The sequence below is a fragment of the Pimephales promelas genome, chromosome 3 (genome assembly GCF_988280905.1).
Source record: "Pimephales promelas chromosome 3, fPimPro1.hap1.1, whole genome shotgun sequence".
NCBI classification, from domain to species: Eukaryota; Metazoa; Chordata; class Actinopteri; order Cypriniformes; family Leuciscidae; genus Pimephales; species Pimephales promelas.
In genome coordinates, this window is record NC_142771.1 from 222,251 (window position 1) to 235,000 (window position 12,750).

At 44.0% G+C, this 12,750-nt stretch overlaps 1 protein-coding gene across 5 annotated transcripts in view; it reads right to left on the bottom strand.

Moving 5' to 3' along the window:
• grin2ba (glutamate receptor, ionotropic, N-methyl D-aspartate 2B, genome duplicate a) overlaps positions 1–12,750 on the bottom strand; it is a 45,410-nt gene that overhangs the window by 16,217 nt on the left and 16,443 nt on the right. For all 5 annotated transcript variants that reach the window (XM_039657025.2, XM_039657023.2, XM_039657022.2 and 2 more), the window contains 5 exons: positions 10,656–11,225; positions 4,155–4,298; positions 2,955–3,225; positions 2,684–2,876; positions 1,334–1,448 (listed from right to left, as the gene is read on the bottom strand). In XM_039657025.2, coding sequence (XP_039512959.2) covers positions 1,334–1,448; positions 2,684–2,876; positions 2,955–3,225; positions 4,155–4,298; positions 10,656–11,207 — 1,275 coding nt within the window. In that variant the 5' untranslated portion in view covers positions 11,208–11,225. The remainder of the gene's footprint in view (positions 1–1,333; positions 1,449–2,683; positions 2,877–2,954; positions 3,226–4,154; positions 4,299–10,655; positions 11,226–12,750) is intronic.

Sequence of the window (12,750 nt, forward strand, 5' to 3'; positions counted from 1 at the left end):
ATTACTCACGAACACAGACTCATGACTCACGAACACAGACTCGTGACTCACGAACACAGACTCGTGACTCACGAACACAGACTCGTGACTCACAAACACAGACTCATGACTCCCGAACACAGACTCATGACTCCCGAACACAGACTCATGACTCATAAAAACAGACTCATGACTCACAAACAGACTCATGACTCACGAACACAGACTCGTGACTCACGAACACAGACTAATGACTCACAAACACAGACTAATGACTCACAAACACAGACTCATTACTCACGAACACAGACTCGTGACTCACGAACACAGACTCGTGACTCACAAACACAGACTCATGACTCCCGAACACAGACTCATGACTCACGAACACAGACTCATGACTCACGAACACAGACTCGTGACTCACGAACACAGACTCGTGACTCACAAACACAGACTAATGACTCACGAACACAGACTCATGACTCACGAACACACACTCATGACTCACGAACACAAACTCGTAACTCACGAACACAGACTAATGACTCACAAACACAGACTCATTACTCACGAACACAGACTCATGACTCACGAACACAGACTCGTGACTCACGAACACAGACTCGTGACTCACGAACACAGACTCGTGACTCACAAACACAGACTCATGACTCCCGAACACAGACTCATGACTCCCGAACACAGACTCATGACTCATAAAAACAGACTCATGACTCACAAACAGACTCATGACTCACGAACACAGACTCGTGACTCACGAACACAGACTCGTGACTCACGAACACAGACTCGTGACTCACAAACACAGACTCATGACTCCCGAACACAGACTCATGACTCACAAACACAGACTCATGACTCCCGAACACAGACTCATGACTCCCGAACACAGACTCATGACTCATAAAAACAGACTCATGACTCACAAACAGACTCATGACTCACGAACACAGACTCATGACTCACGAACACAGACTCATGACTCACGAACACAGACTCGTGACTCATGAACACAGACTCGTGACTCACGAACACAGACTCGTGACTCACAAACACAGACTCATGACTCCCGAACACAGACTCATGACTCCCGAACACAGACTCATGACTCCCGAACACAGACTTATGACTCACAAAGACAGACTCATGACTCACGAACACAGACTCATGACTCACAAACAGACTCGTGACTCCCGAACACAGACTTGTGACTCATGAACACAGACTCGAGACTCACGAACACAGACTCATGACTCATGAACACAGTCTTGTGACTCCCGAACACAGACTCATGACTCATGAACACAGACTCATGACTCTTGACTCTTACTCTGTCCCACTGTCTCTCCTTGTCCAGCAGGATGATCACCAGTTTGGGGTGCATCTGATACCCGTCCTCACTGAAGGAGAGATTGCGGCCCTCGAACGTCACGTTCATAAGATACCTGTCAAACACACACACACACACACACACACAAGCCAGCACGTCACCGGAGATAGTCAACACCCACTGACTGTCTGTCTGTCCGTCTGTATGTCTATCAGTCTGTATGTCTATCTGTTTATCTATCTGTCTATCTATCTATCTGTCTATCCATCTATCTATCTATCTATCTATCTATCTATCTATCTATCTATCTATCTATCTATCTATCTATCTATCTATCTATCTATCTATCTATCTATCCATCCATCTATCTATCTATCTATCTATCTATCTATTTGTCTATCTGTCTATCTATCAGTCTATCTATCTCTTTGTCTGTCTGTCTGTCTGTCTGTATCTATCTGTCTATCTATCTCTTTGTCTGTCTGTCATCTGTCTGTCTGTCTGTCTGTCTGTCTGTCTGTCTATCTATCTATCTATCTATCTCTTTGTCTGTCTGTCTGTCTGTCTGTCTATCTATCTATCTATCTATCTGTCTGTCTTCAGTATTTATTGATGTGTTATGGTCTCAGTGTTGAGGGGGAAGTGTGACATATGTATTGTACAGTTATGGCAACCACAAGCACTGCAGCTTCCAAACTCCTCCCAGTGTTACTATGGAAACATCATTGTGAGAGAGAGAGAGAGAGAGAGAGAGAGACAAAGAGAGAGAGAGAGAGAGACCTCTGCATTAAGCAGCAGCTCTGAGAGAAACCACACGGACACACTTATCAGGACTCTCCATAGACTTAATAGTTTTTATACTGTACAAACTGTATATGAAAAGTTCAGATGCAAAAGTGCCATTTGAAATTTTCTTCTAGAATGATAATTTTTATCAAACTTGTATATTTAAGTTCAGTGATTTCACTTAAATGGCGATGATAATTACCTATTAATTGTTATTTAAGTGAAATTACTGAACTTAAATATGCAAGTTTGATAAAAATCATCATTAAAGAAGAAAATTTCAAATGGCATTAAGAGGCCTGAACTCATCTGAACTCTTCATATACTGTATCCTTACACTAAACCTACACATCACATCACACACACACACTATAACCCCACCACTAAACCTGCCCATCTCATACACACACCTGACCCCTAAACCTACCCATCACAATAAATTTTTTTGCATTTTAACATTTAAAAAAAATCATTCTGTATATTTATGAGCTGTTTTTCCTCATGGGGTCAAAGTTCATCTTTTGTTGAGTTTAGGGAAAGGTCATGTTAGGAGAGCAGTCTCACCTGAGCACCTCGTTGTTATTGCCTGCAATCGGACTCTTCTTGTCGGGGGCCCCGTGGCACTCGGGCTTCAGGAGTGTGTGTGGCCCTCGGTCCATCATCATGGTGGAGGTGGCGTAGGAGATCACAGCCACACCGTCCCTCACACGCGCCTCCAGACCATAATCCCACTCGTCATAGGAGACTGAGATCATGCCTGAGGAGAGACACACACACCTCAGCCCTGATCTCTGAGTCCCGTACACACACACCTCAGACACACACACACACACACCTGTGGGAAACTCGGGCGGGATGTGGTCGGCGTCTCCCGCCACCAGAGACGGCACGATCCAGGTGTAGCCGTAGCCCGTCAGGCCCACAGAATGAGCCACCTCGAAGATCACGTTGGCCTCCTCTTTGGTGGAGTAGAGCAGGATCACGGGGCTCTGCAGCTTCTTCAGCTGGTTCTGGATCTTGGCGTCTCCGTCGTCCACAGACATGTCCAGCAGGAGCACCTCCTCCAGCTCCCAGCCCACGAAACTGTTCTCGATCGTGCTGCGGATCTGGCGGAAACGTAATATTTCTATTGTGTGGTAACAGTTCTATAAAAGCAATAAGGTACTCGAGGCTATAGTGCTGTATGGTGGATGCGTCACGAACGACTCCGCTCCGCGTCGAGCCGAACGACCTCACTGCGTAACTGTCTATGTCTAATACCTAAATGCCCATGGCTGGTTGGTCATGAGTTGATTAACTCTTCACAACTTATCAACAATATTTCATCGTGTGCGGTTCAACATCTGTCAGACATGCATGAATATTCCAGAAATTAACGTGTGTAATGTCTGGTGAATTGGCAAATGGCCTGCCTTTGAAATGAAAAATGAATCCCAATCTTCCCAATCAACCAAATGCTCTGTGAACTACCATGACAAGCTGTATTTTACGAACTAACATTAGTAACAAACATCCAACCATTGTGACTCACACGATGACAAAAACACACGATGCCAATTTCCTGACACGATAACAAGGTTTTGAAGCATGAATGAAACGTTTTGGGAAAATAACTACATTTTTCTGACATGTACTAGGACTCTTCTCGAAGGGTTAGGTATGGAGCGTTTCGATACGTCACATGACCACGAAGCCTCGATCTGCCCACCTCTACATGAGGGAACTGGGCTAAACAAGCCAATGAGAAACAGATGTGGATAATCATGATGATGAGGACAGTGGCTTATGGGTAATGTAGTCCTGATCAGAACAGTGCCCTCTGGTGGATATCCAGGGTGATCTAGGGTTAGGGTTAGCTCTGACATTCAGTGATATTGTTGAGTTGGCTGCACCGGCACTGTCAGATCAGAACTCAATTGATCTGGATTAAGATTAGGATTAGTCTTTGATTGGTAGATTGGTAACGAAGTCTTGGAACCCGGGTTAGTATGAGGTGACGATGGAGAAGATGTACCAGCGTGTGTGTGTGTGTTACCTTGGTAACGAAGTCCTGGTACCCGGGGTAGTATGTGGTGACGATGGAGAAGATGTACCAGTCGTACTCCTCCATGATGTTGAGAATAACAGACGCCTGCTGCTCGATGGAGGGACCGAACTGGAAGAACATGGAGCTGTCGTCCTGCACACAGTGGAGAGAGAGAGAGAGTTTTACAAAAACTGCTTCTACGGGGCCGTAACGTAAGATACAAGGTAATGGAGCCTTTTAAACATTGTTGTGTTTCTTATAAAGAAATAAATAATGAGTAAATGAAGTCTTTGGACGCCTCAGGTGTAAAGTTATCCTCTGTCAAAGTCTCGCCAGAATGAATGGGATGCTAACGGCTCTGCTACAACGGCGGCTCCCGCGAGGCTTCAGCTTCCGGCTGGTGGATCACACACACTTGGAGACGATGCAAAAAACTACAACTTTTACACAGTGGAGAACCAAAGCCTGTTATGTCACTCATATTGTGGATCCTGCACATGTAATTAGTCCTGACCTGGTTCTACCTCTCCCTTTTCATTAAACATTAGACTCATTTTAACGAGCCCATTAGAGATGCTATTAGCAACTAAACCAGATTCGTAAACATTAAGAAACTGTATTTAATCAATACGAGACTGTGATTCGCCGCAGGTGATCACATGACATCGGGATCATGTTTAAGCAACACATTTAAGGCTTTTGTCAGAGGCATAAACCGTCTTACAGGTCAAACATATGTTTTTATTTAAGAGCGTTTTTTTCTAACGCTTTTAAATTAGTTAAATAAAAAAGCAGATTGGCCAAATCTGATGCCGAAAAGTTAGACTAGCCGTTCGTGGCTCATACTATCTTAAAGGAGCTGTGTGCAAGATTGTGGCCAAAACTGGTACTGCAATCACTTTCAAATTAGGGTGTATCCCTTCCCCCCTTCCCCCATGACTCGAGGTTGCCAGATATGCTGCAGGATCCAGCAGAACGTAGGCTGCGATGGCAAGAGTCCTACACAGTGAGGTTTTTCTGGTAATTATTAATTTCGGGCTTTGTAACAAAGTATTTCGGATTCATATGGAGTTTTTTATGATTTTTTTTTTTATCTGATTCCGACACGTTTGTATCTGCAGCTGTGATAACTAGAGAAGAGCTGGCAACCCGAATGCCACAACACTAGTTCTATGAAGGTCGACATATTGTGACGTCATGTTTCTACCGTAGCTGAACGCGAACACACAGCGCTACAGAACGCGTTTCATCTCTACCTCTATAAGCTAGTCATAAACACCGCGCGTAGGGACTTTTCCCTCGTGAGGGTCTTTTAAACGGTTATGGGTTCGCATGTACACCGGGCGAGTTCTTCTTCTCTCTCTCTCTCTCTCTCTCTCTCTGTGTGTGTGTGTGTGTGTGTGTGCATCATAAACAAGCTCTATGATATAGGGATAGATAAAGTCATTTTAGATAGAGAGTGATGTGTGTAACAGCTACTCATCACACACACTCACACACACAGACAACTACACACACACACTCACACACAAGCGGTTCTTCCGCTGTCACACTGTGGCTACACACTGCTTTGACAGCTGTGCTTCTCTGACTATCCTGACACACACACACACACACACACACATTCTAAAAAGCGTCTGAATTATGGGTGATTTTTGCACAAGTATAAATGACTGTAATGCATGGGTGTGTGTATATCATAATGCATGGGGTGTGTATATATCATAATGCATGGGTGTGTATATCATAATGCATGGGGTGTGTGTATATCATAATGCATGGGTGTGTATATCATAATGCATGGGTGTGTGTATATCATAATGCATGGGTGTGTGTATATCATAATGCATGGGTGTGTATATCATAATGCATGGGGTGTGTGTATATCATAATGCATGGGTGTGTGTATATCATAATGCATGGGTGTGTATATATCATAATGCATGGGTGTGTATATCATAATGCATGGGTGTGTGTATATAATAATGCATGGGTGTGTGTATATCATAATGCATGGGTGTGTGTATATCATAATGCATGGGTGTGTATATATCATAATGCATGGGTGTGTATATCATAATGCATGGGTGTGTGTATATAATAATGCATGGGTGTGTGTATATCATAATGCATGGGTGTGTGTATATCATAATGCATGGGTGTGTATATCATAATGCATGGGGTGTGTGTATATCATAATACATGGGTGTGTGTATATCATAATGCATGGGTGTGTATATCATAATGCATGGGTGTGTATATCATAATGCATGGGTGTGTGAATATTATAATGCATGGGGTGTGTGAATATCATAATGCATGGGTGTGTGTATATCATAATGCATGGGTGTGTGTATATCATAATGCATGGGGTGTGTGTATATCATAATGCATGGGGTGTGTGTATATCATAATGCATGGGGTGTGTGTATATCATAATGCATGGGTGTGTGTATATCATAATGCATGGGTGTGTGTATATCATAATGCATGGGTGTGTGTATATCATAATGCATGGGTGTGTGTATATCATAATGCATGGGTGTGTGTATATCATAATGCATGGGGTGTGTGTATATCATAATGCATGGGGTGTGTGTATATCATAATGCATGGGTGTGTGTATATCATAATGCATGGGGTGTGTGTATATCATAATGCATGGGTGTGTGTGTATATCATAATGCATGGGTGTGTGTGTATATCATAATGCATGGGTGTGTGTATATCATAATGCATGGGGTGTGTGTATATCATAATGCATGGGGTGTGTGTATATCATAATGCATGGGTGTGTGTGTATATCATAATGCATGGGTGTGTGTATATCATAATGCATGGGGTGTGTATATCATAATGCATGGGGTGTGTGTATATCATAATGCATGGGTGTGTGGAGATCAATATTACTGTTGAATATTAACTTAAATGTTAAATTTAATGTCCCCAATTTAGGAACCCAAGCCAATGGCAACAAAGATGTAAATAGGCGACAGTGTGTGATCATGATCCAGGCAGCATCACAGGTCAGAGGTCAGACTGTTTTGCAAGAGCGTCAACATTTCACATGGGTTTAACACATAGCATACATCCATACATATCTAGATAACACACAGACACATGTCAAAAATAAAATAGGTGAATCAATACATAAATCAGGCAAACACATGTTTCTGTCTCCCAGTCTTTAAATCACTTTAGAAATGTCCAGTGAGATTTCTCAGATTACTCAGAAGAGCTGCGCATGTCCATGCCTTTCCCAGAATGCACCACTGCAACCGAAAACAAGAAACAGTCCCGACACCGAAGGCTGGAACGACCTACACACTTTACAGAAACACGTCTGAAGATGAAGGATCCCTGGATAGGGTTATAAATAAGAACAGGCCAGTGTTTTAGACTACGGATAGACAAAGCAGAGCGTCTAACACACACATATAACCCGCAGTGATGAGAGAGGGGTGTAAAACCAGACACAGAGTCCCCCTGGTTGAGGACCGGAGTCATCACGCGCGTGTGGAGACGGGTTTGCTGAGGATCAGGGCCGATGGCTGTGGTGTCGAGAGTCTAGGAGACGAGGAAGTGTCAACTTTACACCCTATACCGACTAAACTACTGAAAGACGTGCTTCCAGAGGTCAGAGGTCCTCTTCTTCATATCATTAATTCGTCTTTGTCGCTAGGATACGTACCAAAATCCTTTAAGCTAGCTATGATAAAACCGCTTGTTAAAAAAACCGCAGACATAACCAACATAACTCTAAAACTTGAGGTGTTCACACTCACACAACACACACACACTTCAGGAACAGTCACATGACTTCCTCTGCTCAATGACTGCTGTGTGTGTGTAACAGATTGTGGCGTCCTGACAGCAGGCATCTTGGCACAGAACTCTGGGTAATTGACCGAGCTCAACTCGTTCTCTCATTCAGCGTCTCTCTCTCTCTCTCTCTCTCGCTCTGTATCTGTGATGAACAGCAGACAGCAGGAACAGAGAGCAGGACGGAGGAAGGACAAACAGACGAGCAGACGGAGAGATGAGAAGACAGAGAGAGAGAGACACTGAGAGAGAGAGAGAGAGAGAGAGAGAGAGAGAGAGAGAAGGAGCCCTAAATATGTGTCCTAGTTCTCTGGTCTTTAAAGCGGAGCACACATGATACACTGACACTATATAAACCAGGTCACACACAGAGAGAAAGAGGGGGGTGAGACTCTCTCTGGGCTGAAGGTCATCCCATCTGACCTCTGACCCCTCAAGATCAGCAGCACATCACAGAGATCTTGAGAACAACCATCAAATCTGGTCCATCTCACAAGACTCAGTGTTTCCAAGCAATTTATACAGAAGATCTCACTCAAACAGCCAAACCAAACCAGCATAAACCATCATAAACCAACACAAACCAGCATAAACCATCATAAACCATCATAAACCAGCATAAACTAGCATAAACCATCATAAACCAGCATAAACTAGCATAAACCATCATAAACCAGCATAAACCATCATAAACCAGCATAAACCAGCACAAAACCAGTACAGACCAGCACAAGCCATCATAAACCAGCACAAACTGGAAGTCTCAGCACACTGATTGCACCTTAATGGGACTGAAACTGGGCCATTCCTCATGGCATATTGCTCAAACCTGACTAAAGATAATGTGAAGAACATTGGGCACCTTTCATTACACAAGCACTTCTCAAAATAGCTTCTTTTAAGTCACACAGGTTTTTGAAGTCGCAAGAGTAAATGATCATTGGATGAACAGACACTTAAAGGGGACATATCATGAAAATCTGTGTGTGTGAGCGCTACAACCGGTCCCAGTGCTCCACCAACCCAGAACACGCGAGAGTGAACCCAGTAACTGTCTTTCTCTAAAATAAGCCGATCAGATGTCCGTCTCCTGCCTTATTTTAATATTCCCGCCCCTTAATCTGCACGTTCTCACACACTGGGTTCAGCGAGCGCCATCAGAGCCCAGTTCTAGCGCACTGGAGAAGATCCAGCTGAGCCTGAAACTGAACACTATTGAGCAGAACATGTGAGCGCTGTCTTATAAACACTGACTCAGGAACTGAAGAGTTCAACATGATGATGAGATGATCAGTGTGACTCCACAACAACTACACAAACGTCTCCGCTAACATTCAGAAACGTGTAACAGTGAAGCTCTCCGGAAGGCGGAGCTAAAGCTGCTGTTACTCCTGATCCTGGATCAGTCAGATCCGCCTGTGCTGTTATTGCCGGAGTCTCTGAAGCTCCGCCCTCTTCTGAACAGAGGCGGAGCTAAAGCTGATTTGCATTTAAAGGGACACACACAAAAACAGCGTGTTTTTGCTCACAGCCAAATTTGACAAACTATAATAAATGATCTGGTATTTTGAGCTGAAATTTCACACACACATCCTGGGGACGTCAGAGATTTATATTACATCATAATATGCCACCTTTAAATAATATGAATATTGTCTTCTGTAGAGCATTAGTTTGATAATTGTTGCGTTTTGCAGCATTACCGCCGCTATTTCCCTGACACTGTAGCGAGAGCATCTGGACAGCGGAGCGTGGGCGAGCCGCTCTTCATCCTCATCTTCATCTTCATCCGGTGTGATTTCACCGGCGTTTAAAGCGTGGGCACGGATCTGACTCACAGCACTTACATGAGGACCTGATCGCTCTGTGTGTGTCTGTCGGCTCGGCATCACACACACACACACACACACATCTGTGCTCCTCTCTTCAGAATGCATGACTTTTTAAGGGAATATTGCAGAGTTTATTCTGAGAGATGTGGTGCACATCAATATTGTGTTCATAATGTTGAATCAGAATAAGTTCCTGTCGCAGGTGACGAGGGCGGGGCTATAACCTGTCACTCACATGACATCAGCCAATAGCAAACCACAACCAGCCAATCAAATCCCCACAGACGCAATCACCTCAAACAATCAGCAAAAGGCTCGCTCTATGAACGCAATAATACCATAGATAGACTAAAAAAAATAGAATAATACGTTTTTTTTTTAATAAAAACTGGGTACAATGAGATTATTCTACTCACCCTTCAACCATCGAACATTAAAAGGACATTTAAAAGAGTAAAAGCATTAACATGTAACCTTCAACAGATCAGAAATCACGCCAAAACACGACTCTTTCCACAGCTCATATCTACTCTAGGATATACGGATATACAGTATATAGACCAAAACCACTTGACTGTAAACATGTTTATTCTGCTGTAAAGTTGGGCATGTTAACCTGCGGATCTATGGGAGTGAGTCTCTCCTGCAGCGCCTCTAGTGGCCGGTGGAGGAACTGCGGTGTAACTCACTCTGTGTTGATTCGGGAGAGACTGGCTTGAGGGCAACCTTATGATTTGAATGATTCGTTTCAGTCTTTTTGAATGGAAGTTCCCCAAACCGGAAACGCCACCTATTCTTCAGAAGCCAGTCAGGAATAAGGTGGACATGGAATAAGTGTATGGAGATGTTGACGTACCTTAGCGGCCATGATCATGGAGGACCCTCCCTTGACGCCCAGGATGGGGATGTGCGTCTGTGCCGAGATGAAGTCCAGGATCTGAGCGATGGCCTCCTGGTCGGTGTCGTCTCCGAACACCACGCCCTGCAGCCAGTGCTCCGTCATCAGGTCGCAGATGCTCTTGATGATGCTCTTGGGGTCCGTCTCGTTCATGGTGAGCATCTCCACGCTGGGCGCTAGCGGCATGTGGCCGAAGTCGTCCTTCTCGCGTGTGCCGGCGAGCACCACCTCACTGGAGTTGCCCACCAGCACCACGGCGATGCTCAGCCCCTGCAGGAGCTTGGAGACGGGCGGGAACTGGGCCACCGAGGACGGGATGTAGTGGGCCACGCCCCCTCCGCCGCGATCGCGCCGTGATTGGACGGCTGGTAGAAGCAGAAGCAGGCACACGGCCAACAGCTGGGGGAGCGAGGGGCGGGGCCAGTGGGGTGAGGGCGTGGCTGGCGGACAAAGCCACGCCCGCTTTTCCTGAGAGGGTGGAGTTAAGCCTCGGTAAACGCAGATGGACATGATGGAGGAGAGAGAGACCTACGAGAAAAAACATTCAAAATTAAATGGCCAAAAACGTTTTAAAGTTAAACTGAGGTTATTGTATTCGGCCACCCAAATAACTGATATCAGGCTCGAGTCCCCAGTCATCTTACTCGAAAACAACAGTAAGACATTCAGGCTATTAAATTGGTAATAAACTAATACTGGACCAGCAAATGAACTAGTTTATTAAAAACTAAACCATTTCTATCAAATGAAGATTTGGAACGTGTAATCCTTTATTCTATCGCGACTGGACTTCTGTAACTCTCGCCGCATCACCGCCGCATCTCGATTACAGGATTACTGTACTAGCGTCTCTAAGATGGCTCCCGGTCCATTTTACAATTAGATATCCAATATTATTGTCATTGTGGGCAAATATGAAACCATCAGAAAACACCGCTCTCCCCAAAACAAAATGAACTAAATATTCAACAAATGTATTAGTGGTGGCCATATTTTATTGGACTATTGTTGGATTATGAGATACAAACAGGCACGATTTAAAAACAGTTTAATCTGAAATCAATATCTCTGATCTCCATCATTATTAATGTGTTGAAATGCTGTGTAATAAGTGTTATGACTGTATACCGTATCTCTTATACGTCCGTCTAGTTTGATCTCGCCGCTGAAACGGCTCTCTCCGCAAGTGTTGTGTTTAAAGAGATTATCAAATATATAAACTCAGATCAGTATTTCGGTGAAGTGATTATTCACTGATGTGGCAAGCAGACGCGTAATAATAATCTACATCTGGACGGTTGTTATCTCAGAATAAACCCTTCAGGTGTGTGTGTGTGTGTGTGTGTGTGTGATCTCAGAATAAACCCTTCAGGCTGATGAAAGACCTGATCCTGATCACCCTGTCGGGTTTATTCTGAAAAGTGTGTGTTCAGGCCGAGGTGAGCAACAGAGGTGTGTGTTCAGAGCAGATGATCCGAGAGTCGGTGTGTGTGACAACACTGCAGCTCATCACATCAATGTTTCATAACAGCGCTCATGTCTTCTGCTGTTTATTATGGATGAGATAAACTCTCCCTTCAGACAAAGAGTCGCCTACACACTGGAGGACCGTAACACAGCAGCTGGAATGATCACACACACACACACACTTACACTCTCCCTCCCACTCACTAACTCACTCACACACACACACACACACACAGACTCTCTCCCACTCACTCACACACACACACACACACACGTCCACACACAGTGTTTCCATCCATTTAAAGACACCCAGTGTTGTTTTCAGGATTAACCCTTTAAATAAGGCGCAGCGTTGTTCACTTCTTTAGTAATCATCATTATTCAAAAGCTTAAACTCTCAAAAATCATCCTGCAAACACGGTTTAGAAATCAGACGTTAAGTTGCCATGGAAACATGACCAATAGGCTCCATTTTTGTAATATGAAATTAAAATTGACATAACTTGTTTACACATACGATTCTATAGCAATTTTTGAGTCCAAATTATTTTGTAAAAATATATATTTTGTATAAAATATAATTGTT